The 13,759-nt window shown below is 39.9% G+C and overlaps 1 protein-coding gene across 1 annotated transcript; it reads right to left on the reverse strand.

Moving 5' to 3' along the window:
• Positions 1-10,751: 10,751 nt before the first annotated feature.
• Positions 10,752-11,985, reverse strand: LOC100540364 (claudin-8). The gene has a single exon (XM_003202908.3). The coding sequence runs from the start codon at positions 11,424-11,426 to the stop codon at positions 10,752-10,754; it is 675 nt and encodes a 224-aa protein (XP_003202956.1). The 5' UTR covers positions 11,427-11,985.
• Positions 11,986-13,759: the final 1,774 nt, after the last annotated feature.

The raw sequence follows: 13,759 nt of genomic DNA on the forward strand, positions 1-13,759 counted from the left end.
GAAAAAGGCACCTCAAGCAAAGGGGCCTAGCAAGTCTTCCAAAATCACTCTTTCACTGAAGAAATATGAAGCATGGGAGAGAATATTTTATCCTGTTGTTTCCTCATACGGTAAGATGCTGATTTTTTTCTGATGCTGCTCTCTCCAGTAGGAGGTTCAAACAGGTGGAAATCTATTTCTGACTGGCTAAAAGAACCTGCTATTTATTTGCTTTGAAATCCCCTTTGACTAAAACGCCTACCTATCAAGCCTAACGAGTTTCCAGCCAATGGAACAATAGGGAGGGGTTGATTTTACTGCTGCTTATGCGTATTGTGTCAGTAGTAATTTTATAATTAAGTGCCAGGGATTCACTTAAAAGCACCCCATTGCAGGGCTAATAATTTCTTAACTGCAAGATTGCAGCTATGTTGAAATTCAGCGCAGAAAGTTTGAACTTGCCTCTTCAAATGTTATGTAAAATAGATCATTACAGTTGTTCTTATGACAAAAGTTTAAGTTGAAGTGGGGCTTACTTTCTAAGTACTACAGCCCTGGGAAAACGCCTGCTGTTTTTTTTTGTTGTTGTTGTTGTTGTTTTAATCTATCTGGGAGTTACTTGGTATAGCTCTTTAATGCAGATTCCTTATTTTGATCAAACACAAAAGTATAATCACAATATTAGGCAGGTACAGGAAAGTCAAGTAATCCAATCAGCATCAAAGTTTTACTCTACCAGCTGCATAATTCATACAAGTATGACAAAATACCTGGCAGAGTTTCACAGCTTATTCTTTTGAATCCAGGAGAAAGGGTCACTATTAGGAAATAAACCTCTATCAGGATAACTCCACATTAGGATAGCATTAGGATGGGGTTGTTACTATTTTCTATTCTAGTAGTCTTCTCCAAGTAACAGCTGTACAATTCAAAAAGGATGAACTTTTCTTTCAGCATAAAATGCACCTTGAAAGAAGTCAGTGATCCCTCCCACAAAGCATTTATCTCAGCTTGCACAGATAGATACAAGCCTGGACAAAAATATGTGCTGTAGACTAATTTGCCTTGGGCAAATTAGAAATAACTTCTCCATCATGTTTTTTTTTTTACTTTCTTCTCCCTACCTTGAGATAATATTATATGATGACATCTCCTGGGTGTTGTTAAAATAGAGGTATTTCTGATTACCCCAGCTCTTTGAACCAATGGGCCTGGTTAAAAAATACTTCAGCTAAAGACAATGAAGGCCTCTAAAAGTGCTGTCCAAGAAAGGCAGAGTTTTAGATTGCTTGCATGTTTTTGTGTTATGAGCTGTGTGTGTTCAGAAATATCAAACATTGCTCTTGATGGTATTAATTTAGTTACAGCCTTAGGTGTCCACAGAATAAATTCAAAGCAAAGGGAGAAGTGAATCTAAACCATTCACATCCCAAACATCCCTTTTTTCCTTCAATAACTAACTGTAAAGAAGGACTGTCAGGTAGCACAAGTTGTATAATATAATATTACAAGTCCATGTGAAAATACTCCCAAGATCTCTGAGTAATTCATTTTTATCTTCAAGTTTGCCACAGGGAATTTGGGAGAAAAAAATGTCCGCAGCTAAGATGTCAAAAGTAACCTTTAGAAATCAAATATGTTCTTGAATTTGTTTTTATAGAGATAAATATTGCATTGCTTTTCTGAATCTTGTGTTGAAGAAAAGGTAAGGGATTTTGCTTGACACTGAGATTAAACCCAAAGTCATAGGTACATACATATCTAAAAGAAGCTCCTCTATCTGGCAAGAGAATACTTACTTAGAAGCAAGCTGATTGAATACAAGACCTGTGCTATATAATTTGAGTCCAATTTCCTTTCAGCATGTAGAGTATTTTAACCTCTAAATTATCAAGACTATATTTTGTCTTGTTATTTTAATGTCAAAAAAGAAAAAGATCTTATGGAAAAAACTCTTGCAAGCAGCTTTTTTTTTTTTTTTTTTTTTTTTAAGAAAAACCCTTCTTATAGCATTTTCAAGTAACCAGTTCTTGAAGGGATATAAAACTGAATAACTGACTTTGCCTAATGCCCTGAAGCTGGTTATCTGACTGCCTTATCTAGCAGGATTTCTCTGAAATCTTTTTTTCCTTATGTGACTCTGGGAAGGTCAGCCATTGAGGTCATGCATAAAATTACACTTTGAGACAGTCAGAGTATGGTTTGTATGGAAAATAAATCATAGAATTGTAGAAGCACAGGATGGCTTGGGTTGGAAGGCACATCAAAGACCATATAGTTCCTACTTCCTCACTCTCAAAAATACTATAAAAATGCATAACATGTTGACTATGTGGCAGTATATCCAGGGAGTGCTAAACTGTTGAGTGGCTTTTTTGATGTCTAATTGGAAGTAGTACCTATGGTGAGTGACATCTGGATGTAGGTATCAGGAACACCCAGGCTACTGTGATGCATGTACTGCCAGAATGGTTCTTGTTATTGAAACCTGAGGGGAAGGAAGCAGGAAAGGAAAACTAATAATTGGTGGTTTTGAAATCTGAAGACAAATCAGAAATAAAAAATGAGTCTTGAGAGACAGGCTGAAAAAGAAATCCAAAGAATAATAACGCTATATTGGAAATTCATAAGTACTGAGAAAACCACTCAGCCTTTTAAAAGACAAGGAGTGCCTGGATTTGCTGATCACTAGAATATTTGTACATGTTTGATTAGCCTGGAGGGAGCTCTTACTTGCATACCATAGGGAACTGTACCGCTACTTAGAGACTCATCCTACCTCTAAGAAAGAAACTCTTACTTGACTGAGTCACTTCAAATTCACACTAAACAGCAGATATCTCTTGAAGTAGAAGTTAAATATGTGCATATATGGTGGGTATGGCAGATACAGTGGCACTAGTGTCAAATGAGGAGAAACAAAAGGAAAATCCCATTTCCACCTGTCTAGACTCTCCATTCTCTGTGCATCATTTGTGTATTTCTTCTATGTATCATTCTTCTGTTATGCTGTTGACATTCTTACTTGCCTCAAGATGAGAACACCAGTTCTTATGCAAACGTGTATATCCCAAGATTTGCCTTCAAAGTAGAAAATAGACAATGGAGGAAGCATGTAGGCTTTACATTTAATCTTCCCCTGGATCTTTGTTCAGATTTACATCTTCTCCTCCCTTTAAATCAGGAAGTTCATTTGAATCATTTCCTGGGGGAGTACCTTCCATTCCTCCCAGGCTTTTACAATGCTGATGCCACCTGAAATGGAGGAAGTAGAGCATTTCCAGTCCAGAAGATTAACAGAACCTGTCAATGATCCCCAGTGCTTAATTAATTGTAGGCATCAATAATGTAAGCATTTCATTGCCTCCCAGAAACGTTTTCTTCCTCTCTGTAGTTCTTCTATGTACATTGAATCTTACAGTCCTGATACATGCACAAACAACTCTGTACAGTGCATATAAATATGTTATCCTTATTTACAGGTGCAACTATAATGTACATAGTTCATCAAGAGTTCAGGTCAAGAATAGATAGGTTGGTTATGCTACAAGCTGATGAACTTAATTCAAAGTTCAGCAACATTTCTGAAACAGTATAATAGATATATTTATCTAAAGCATACTTTAGCAATTACTGGCAGTTATAGATAAGGCCACACTGATCTCACTCATGCCGTACAAGAAAAATCTCCATTGAGTGTACAACAAATAGGTAGAACATCTGTTTTGGAATCATGATGGAATCACACTTAAGGTACTGGTTCCATTACTTTCTATGGTGTTTTGATTCACTACTGTATTTTAAGACTACTGCTGAAGTAATGGTTGCCTTGTTTCAGTTTTAATGTAATGGACTTAAGGCAGTAGAACCCTTCCAATAAGTGCTCACTTTAATAATGCTGCCTGCACAAACATTAAAAGCTGAAGGCTCATCTTGTTCCCGCTCTCATCAAGAGTGGCACATTTTGCAGTGAGAGAAGCCTCTGATCGGTGTAGCTTGGGGAGGGATTTCCTCCAGACACATGACCAGCTCTGTACTTGGAATGCCAACCTCTAACTCTAGCTTTGAGGCACCCCGTGACTGACAGCTGAATTGAAAAAAAAAAAACCTGTTTGTTTTTGCTCATCTTCCTCAGCACGCCTGAAATTCACAGCCTGGCAGAACTGCCAAAGTCTTACTGATATTCTGTGTCTGAAGAAGCCTGACTCCTGGACACTGAATGAACTTGAGTTCTGTATAATAAAACCCTTCAGTAATAAAATATTAAATACTCCTTTGAGTATTTAATCCATCCAAACTGCTCCAGGCTTTACAAGGTATTTGTCACCTCAATGGTTATGTGCAGGTACCAGCCATCCTGAGAGAAATAGAACATGCCAGAAAATATGCAATCATTCTGTGCTGCTTAATGACAGGACCTCAAAGCTATCCTCTAGAAAATATCTGGGGGGCATTTTATTGCTTAGTTGACATCAGACTGTTGGAAATATAACAGTGGCAAATTCTCAAGGTAGTATTGATTGTTTTCATAAGGGTTAGCAGCAGGGTGTACAGTTAGGCTATTACTTGATGCAGCACAGGGGACCTCCTTTATTTAAATGATTTACTCCAGTGGAATAAAAGAGAAGGATAAGTTATATTACGGCAGTGATGGCCTAAAGATAGATGAGAGGCAAGACTTGCAGAAAGAGGTAGTAGCTTTTAGGAGACTGCCTGATACAGTTACAAACAAGATCACATTTAGAATCCCGAGAAAGTTTGCTTTTGGAGCACTGCACGATACATTTTTGACCAGGGCTTCCAATAACTAAGTGATGCAGCAAAGTAAACAAGTCTCAAACTTTTAAGAATAGGACTTTTTGTTCCATATTGCTCAATTATAGTTTGGGCTTCTCCCTCTCAAAAACTCTACCTCTGGAAAGAAAATACACACATTTTTAATTGCCTTGCAAATCAAGCCCTAGTATGACAAGTTCCACTGCTTCTAGCCCCAACCTTGTGCCCAGTGATAGCACCTGACTTGGCATCTCAGCCCACGGCATCACCATCCTACACTTCTACTCTCTCTTCTTTCTCTCTCTCTCCAAATCCAGAGCCCTTTATCAGACATTGGTGATGTTCCCATTACTCCTCCCTCATGAGTCTTCCCAGGGAATTCACCTCTTCTCCAGAAAGTCCTGGTTGACTTTCCATAATTGGCAAGATGAGTGCCCCCTGGGAAGGAGCGGCACAGCTCTGCCTGTTGGTCTACATAGGTAACACAGCTCACGTTCCAGTTTAGCTCAGTTCCCCATCAAACAGAGGGAATGCAGAGCAGAAGTGAAGATCTGCCTAGCCAACCAGTTGCTCCAGCACTCACTATTCCTGGAAGCCATAAATCACTTCGAATTTGTAGTGGCACAGAAACCAAAGCAGAAGTATTTTGCAGGAAGTGATTGATTTTTGTCACATGATCTCAGAACATCCTCTCCACTACTGTGAACCATTGCAGCCCCAAGGATGCACCCCTACCACTATAATTTTGCACACTTATTCATCTCCATGGGGCTGAAGCGTCTCTGTACAGTGACAGCTCAGTGCCTGCAAGGGGGACAAAATGAAGGGGAGGGAAGGGGAGGAGAGGGAAGCTCACATTTTGAGGCAGAAAATTATATGTGAAAGATGATTAAGAGTAAAAGATCTGTATCCAGGCACAAGACCGTTGTCAGTGAGGTGAAAAATACCTGGAGCACTGCAGCCTTACGACTCATCTGTTCCAGATCAGATTCTTCTTTATTAATCAGAATGAACAGCCTAAGGACGTGAATGTGGATGAGGCTTCAAAATTCCTTTGGAAGTGTCTGGAATGTGGATCCCATGGGAAAGAAAAAGACACGTTTGTAGAATGTAGGTCCATCCTCAACTGGATGAATTACTTCACAGAGAAGGTATTTGGTAGAACAGGAGAAAAGTTAACCAGCAAACAAAATATATCAAAGAGGTCAGAAATTTTAAGGGGAAAATGAAACTCAACTCAAAAAATCAATCCAGGTAAGGCTTTACAAAAAGTAAAAGGAAAAGGTGCTATGGGCATACAAGCTGAACAGCAAAATAAGAGACACGGTAGGGTGTATGAGTCTAAGAAAGGTATTTAGATTCTCTTTGTATTTAGGTTGCAATAAGGACATAGAATGAGAACATAACAGAACTGCTGTACTGTATCCAACGTAGGCAAAACACTTCAAATCTTTATGAGCATAAACTGAAGAAAGACAATGATTTCCACTGAAGGAAATTCAACGTGTGCAGTTCCAAATATGATAGCTAGGACTGTCAGCGTATGTGTCAAATCAGGAGTGATATTGTGTTTGGAGAACAGTGAAATAAATGGAATGAGTGGGGAGGTGGAAAACCCTGCGCACAACTAGATATCCATTAGCCAAAATGTAATTGCATGATATGATTTAAAATCCATTAAGAAAAAAAAAAAAAGAATCTGGAAATAAATAGGAAATTAAATAAAATACAGGACAGACTTAGTAAAAATAGATTCATTTTTGTTTGATAACATTTTCTATGAAATAGAAGTTGAGAAAATCTAATCCAGTTGGATCTTATTAAAGCATCTAACACAGTGGTGGGAAATTAACAGAGATGCTGAAGGATCGGAGAAGAGTAAAATGAATGCAATATGTATAGAGAAGCTGCCAGTGAGTAAAACAACAAAAGGATATGTTGGAAGAACTGCCGCATTTCTATTTCTGAATGCTGCCTTCTGTTACTGGTGGAGCCAAGGATTTCTCTCGGGTGTCATCTTATTACCCTCAGGTATCTGGCAATAAAAGAGGAACTGCAGTAGGAAATTTGCATTCAACTCTGAGTTGGTCAATGTACTGTCAATAATTAAGTCCCTCATCACAGGGAAGCTCGTGATCTCAAGGCCTGAAATAACAGAATTGAAATGCATTTAATATATTCAAATACACTATTTGCTTTTTTGGTGTCAACAATCTACTTATGACAACCTGCAATAATTGCATTCACTGAGTTCAACAGTGACAAGGTTTCCTCTGGGACACTTTGTCCAGTTTTGGCCATCAAACTTACAGAAAGAGGTGAGGCAGCCAAAACTAAGCAGATAAACAAGAATGAGGAGAGATTTAACGTATGTGCCAGTGAAGAAAAAGTTAGAGATTATTAAGTCAAGCAAGAGAAGTTCAAGAGGTCAGACGTAACAGTCCTGAAAGATGGAGCAGTCTGCCTACTTTAGAGGAAAGCAGTAGTCTGTTTTCATTGCCTTCTGCTGGTGGGATAGGAAATAATGGAGCAGCTCTAGCTTTCAATGGGAAGATTTTATTTAAGTTTCATGAAAAAAATTTTTAATGAAAATGATAACCAATAGATTGCTAAAGACTTGGCAGTATAGCCATCTCTAGACATTTTTATTGCATAAACACATTTGGTAATACTTCTGGCACAGCTATTTACTGAGAAAAGCAATGGGCTGGTTTATGGCTCTCTCCTGCTTCACCTATGTATGGGACTCTTCTCACTAATGAAAGGAACTAATGGTGCTAATGGGACTCTCAGTTGTACCCAGGTAAAGTAGTTGTTAGTAAGCCTTCTCGTTTTTCAAGCAACAAATATTTAGGACTGCCACAGAGTAATGGGCAGAAACTGAAACACAGGAAGTTCCATACAAACACAAGAAAGAGCTTATTTACTTTGATAGTGATGGAGCACTGGAACAGGCTTCCCAGAGTGGTGGTGGGGTCTCCTTCTCTGGAGATATTCAAGTCTTTCCTGGATACTTTCCTGTGTGACCTGCTGTAGGGAATTGTTTTAGCATGGGGGTTGATCTCCAGAGGTCCCTTCCAACCCATACAATTCTGTCATTCTGTGATTCTGTGAAGACTTATCAGAAAGACGTTGTGATCACCAGCTCCCAGGGCAGTGGGATAAGTGGGGAAGCAGCATGGTGTGCTAGGCAGTTGGCTAGTTTCACCAGGTGAAAGCTTCATGATGGAGACACTGGGAAAACCCAAGATCTGTAAACATCCAGACTGCAAAAGGGAGGAGAAATTGATTGAGGTATTCAGTTTAGGTTCTCAATTCTGCTCTGCAATGTAATACTGTGGTAGTGGTAGATATGCCTCTGTCAGGACTGCAGCTACCAGCTGGCAAGGATCCACATCCATTTCACGCTGCAGGAACGCACACAATATCCCCAAGTGCAGGATAAAGGTGAACAAGCTACCAGACCTTCCTTTCATGCATGGAGGTAAAGTTCCTTGTTTCCCAAATAATTTCTCTTGTTTGTAACCAAAAGCATGAATTCCTAGTTGCAGGACTCAATACTGGGAAAATGATAGTCGCAGGCAATTGACTAGTTCTGGGAGATAATGCCTTGTGTGGCACCCTCTGCTCAGACCTCTCAGGGCTTACTCAATGCATAAACTTGAGGGAGGTGAGATCCATTTAAAAGTGAAGCTTTAATTTCAGTGCTCTTGAAGATATGGTATGCAGGTAAGGTATAATTCAAAGGAAATTGTTGGAGGTACATTAGAAGTAATTCAGGGAGATAGTGTCCTACAAAGGTGGATATTTTGCAGCCAATATAGGATGGCTGTTGTGAAATCTTTGAAATTCTCACAGTTCATCAGATCTGTGTTTCTATTTATCCTAGGGATACTTTTAGAAATCTTCTTGCATCTTCTTTTGTATTTTTACAACATCATTGTGTGCTTTACCAGGAACAGATAAAACTATCCAATGTAGCAGTGGTGTTCAATATTCACAAGGCTTTTACAAAGATGTCACACTTATCTCACTTTCCACTGAAGCTTTCCTCAGACAGTTAGATTAATACTGTATGAATCACTCCGTGTTTTGACAGCAGAGATAACTACAGTGCAGCTGTACATACGAATGTAGTTCTCTAAGTGAGATCTTGCACCTACTTTTTAGAGGGTTGAACTAAACAAGTGGTTTTATTGCAGACACTGTAATAAATCCTACAAGTTCGTGTAGGATCTTCACTCTCTTTTCCCCCCCAAAAAGAGACTGGATGTGGGTATAAATATTAATGAAGGAATACGAAGGAAATATAACTACATACTGCTATATTACACAAAAAGTTCATGAAAATTACACATATACATAGTTAGAAATAATTTGCTTAAAAATAAGGAGAAAAAATAAAGTTACATACACGAGTACATAGAATCATTAATGCTGGAAAAAACCTCTAAGATCACCCAGTCCAACCATCAGCCCACCCCCACCACGCCCACTGCCCACGTCCCTCAGTGCCACATCCACACGGCTCCTGAACACCTCCAGGGACGGTGACTGCACCACCTCCCTGGGCAGCCTGTGCCACTGCCTCACCGCTCTTGCTCAGAAGAAATTCTTCCTAATATCCAACTTGAGCTTCCTCTGAATAACTTAATACGTATCCTATAAATACTACAAAAAGACAGTTTTAGAGTAGTGTGCAGATTATTTTTTCTAGCTTGCTCAGAGTTGCATTTTATGAAGTGAAGAATTTGATTCTGAATTTTCGAGTAGTAATTGTCTAAGGAATTTACTAGAGGATTACAGATCACATCATAAACTTTCTACAAAATATTTAAAATAGTCAATCACACATCAGAGCAAAAATGTTGTTCTCATTAAACACCACAAATTGAATTGTGTCATCAGTAAAGTCAAAAGCAAAATGCCATTAATTTCTATGGGCCTGGGGTTACAAGATTCTATTAAAAATATTATCACTATTGATTAATTTGGGTCATTTATTAAATTAATTTGTATGGAACTACATTTGTTTTTCTGTAGACTTAGTTTCATTACATTGTTCTTTATCATGGGTACATGATCTTGTTATTAAAAATATTGTTGAGCTTGTTCTGGTGTCAACTTTGAGAAAATATTACCACTTTTTATGCTCTTTTGCCTATAAACCATGCTGATACAAGTGGATCTCAGCAAAAATATGGGCCTGACTAACCAAAAGATCATTTTTTAAAGGCATGTATTTCATAGCATCCTGTGGCAGCTAGCCAACACAGTGCTTGTGACCTATGCAATATTGCAAAATGTTGTGAGTTACAAGGAGTTTGCAAGGGAAAACTGTCACTTCTAAAGAGAAGGATGTGAATGAGTTCAACCTTTATGGATTACAAAAGAAATAGTAAATTTCACCAAAATGATGGTATTTAGAATGAATATAGAGCTATATTCGTTCTCTGAAATAAGGGGTATTTTTCATGTATTTCAGCTTACCTTCCTCTGATGAATAAATTCCTCATGAAACTCTCCATCAAACCCACAGTAAATCAATCTGTTAGTGAAAGCTTTTCTTTTAAACCATTGTTATCTTGTCCTTATTCACTGTTATCCCCTCTTTCCCAGGAAAGAAAAAAATGGAATTATCTGCTCAGATCTCCTTTTCTTTGCAGTAGGCCAGTATTTCATATCACCATGGAACTTTCGTTTTTATTTTACACATAAAATGGAACCCAAAGCAAAACCACACAACCCCAAAACTATTCCAAATGAATATGCTATGAGATAGCATTAAACAGTCATCTTCCCATGTGGTACAACTGTCCCATGCTGCAGCATTATCCCAGCGAAGACCACTGGGGGTTTCTCCAAAATGCAGCGACCACAGCAGCATTTACAGAACAGGAGGCAAAGGTAACTTTCACTGAAATCCATCCAGACAGATTGAATGCTTAAAAAAAATGCTCAAAGAAAAGTAACAACAAGGAGAAGTCCGGAGGCATCTAGACGTACTGACTCTTAGAGTAGGCACTTTCGGTGGTTCTGTGCAAGTGTTGGTTGAGCGGCAGTTGGTGAGGAGGCACAGAGTAGTTGTAGCTCCTGGTTTTCTCACAACAGCGACAAAAGCAGCAGAATATGGCTCCAGCAGCCAACAGGCAGAAAGCAGCCACCCAGCCCAGGTAGAGGGCCTCACCAAGTTCCCTTTTCTGTGCCACATTGACCACGGGGTTGTAGAAATCCCTGATGATGGTATTGGCAACCCAGCAGATTGGAACGAGCGCAGTGGTACCCGAGAGGATGAAGAGGAGTCCAGCAGCCAAGAGGATATAGCCTTTGGTCGGCCAGCTGCTCTGCCGGCACCGCGTACACTTCATTCCAACAGTGGCAACCAGGAAAGCCAAGAAGGAGAGCACTGATCCAGCACACATCAATCCCCTGGATGCCTGCAGGTCTGGCGAGAGGGCCAGCACAGAGTCATAGACCTTGCACTGCATCCTGATGTTGGCTTGTCTGACGCAGTGCATCCACAGGCCTTCCCAAATGGTCTCGAACACGATGATGTTATTCTCGATGAAGGCAGACACCCTCCACTGAGGCATGGCCGTGACTGCAAATGTCCCAGTCATGCCGAGGCCACCGAGAAGCAGTCCGGCAATCTGCAACGCACCGCTGATCATGTTGCCTTTGCAAGGTGTGCACCTCTCAGCAGGTTTCCTGAGATGGCAAAAAAAAAACAAAAAAAAGAAAGAAACTGTCCGAAAGTAGCTGTCCTTTGCGTGAAGAAAGTTCCAGAGTCAGGCTGTACAGCCTTAAATCAGCTCGAATCTGGCACGCGCTACAAGGGACTTGGCTGCACCTTCGTCGTCTTTATAACTCCCCTGCCACCACTGACTCAAAGAGGCAAACTGAGCAATCAAGTGGAACAGCTTTCCTAAGCAAGAGTCAGGATGGGGTGTGTGTAAACCAGCAGGAGCCACTTAGGATAAACGTACCTTCTGGGATAGGTACATTTGCATTGAAGTTGCTTATTTATAAATTAAAAAAAAAAATAAAACAAAAACCCACTACCCTTAACTCTAGATGTTGTTTGCAAGTTTGTCAGAGCCAAGGATATGGACTCCGCAGGCAGAGGCGGTGTGCACTGGTGCACTCAGTGAAGTTGTTGCCCTGAAAGTGCAGTAATCTGCTTCTGACCCCAGCTCAGCTCAGGTTCCTGCAGCAGTGGCAGTGGGCCAGGAAGAAAGCGGAGCTGCCTGCCCCACCACTGAGCCTCTGCCTGCAAAGTGCTCTTGTTCAGAAGCCTGGAGAGCACTGCGGCAAAAGCATCAGGGAACAAAGCAAATCAAAGGGATAAAGGGACTCTGAGACTGAAAAAGATATCTCCTCAGAAGATAGTCAGAGCTTCGAAACACCACTGAAGAGTTAGAAAGGAACAATAAGAGACCTCAGACCTGCTAATACCTGTATACACATATAGCTTTATACGTATTTATTGATCTATAGAGTATATGGGGATAGGCAAATTTCTGGAAATATCCACATCCTTCAATAATTGCAAAGATTTGTGATTTAAGCAATGAAGCAAACTGTTTTCCAGTGTAAAAGTGAGCCCAGCGTTTATCGTAGAACCACAGAATCATCAAGTCTGGAAAAGATCTCTAAGATCACCCTGTCCAACCATCGGCCCACCCCCACCTTGCCACATCCACACGGCTCTTGAACACCTCCAAGAATGGTGACTGCATCACCTCCCTGGGCAGCCTGTGCCTCTGCCTCACTACTCGTTCTGAGAAGAAATTCTTCCTCATATCCAAACTGAATTACCCCATGATGGAGTTGGGTGCATTGAAAATTACTGGCTCTCCAGGTAAAAAGCCATTAGAGATACCAGCATGCAAGCAAACACTTTAGAAAAACATCATTAAAATAATAGTATAAATTAAGTATAATTATGGATAGCAGGTGAGCTGTTCATCCAAGATTTCTTGGGTGACCTATGGACAATCCTGGGAAATTCAGGTGAAGGACTTTGTGAAAGTCAAAGCAAATGAAACTGCAGACAGCAAATCTAGAAAATAATCAGACACAACAGTGGATTCTTTCTTCCAAATTCATGTAGCTACAAATATATGCATGAAATATTCAGCCTGAATGTGCCTTATCACCAAAAAAAAAAAAAAATTAAATAGGCATGAACTAGGATTTGATGTTATAACTAGTACTCCATATGTTAAGACAGGACTAATTTGTTATACTGTAAAAGATCGTTGTAGAATGCAATTAACTAGATATTAAAATACTAATTTGCTATTATTTGAACTTTCTTCCCTCTATTTCTTTTCTTGCCATTTTTATATATTCAAAAGCAGAATTTACTTAAATGCTAAAAAAAAAAAACAAAAGCAGTGCCATGCTAAATATGCTAGCTTTTTGATAGGGGAAAGAAAAAAGTCTCACTTACAAGTAATATTTTATACTTCCTGGGTGTGTTTCTATGTGTCTGCATAAAAGCATGGTTTAGAAGGCAGGAAATGTACAAATCTTTCCATATTCATTTTGGATGCCACAGCCACCTGCCTTCCCAACCTCTGCAGCAGGCTGCTGCTTACAGAGACATGCTGTAAGGACAAAGGCAGGCATCCTCTCCTCTTTCCGGTCTCTTGAGCCCAGATTTGTGGCCAGGTGATTTTCCATTATACTCTTTTGGTTCAGTTCATCTCTGAAATAAAATTGCTGTCTCCGTTCCTCTCCTAACGCTTGCTCTGAACAGTGCAGCTCCAAAAGCATTTTCGTGGGTGAGAAGGAATAAAAGTGTCTGTTTCTTGGGTTTGCTCCTCCTGATGTTGTGTGTGGGAGTCTGGATCTGTGTAACCAAATCACTTGATGCTCTGAGTACTGTAAACTAGTCCTGTTGTACAGACCCTTAAGTGATGGGAGTCTGGGTGTGGAACTTTAGGAAAACTGGGTGGAGAGAAGTTCATGGACAGTCTGAGCCATAGAATCAAGGAAT

The sequence above is a fragment of the Meleagris gallopavo genome, chromosome 1, assembly GCF_905368555.1.
Source record: "Meleagris gallopavo chromosome 1, MGAL_WU_HG_1.1, whole genome shotgun sequence".
NCBI lineage: Eukaryota > Metazoa > Chordata > Aves > Galliformes > Phasianidae > Meleagris > Meleagris gallopavo.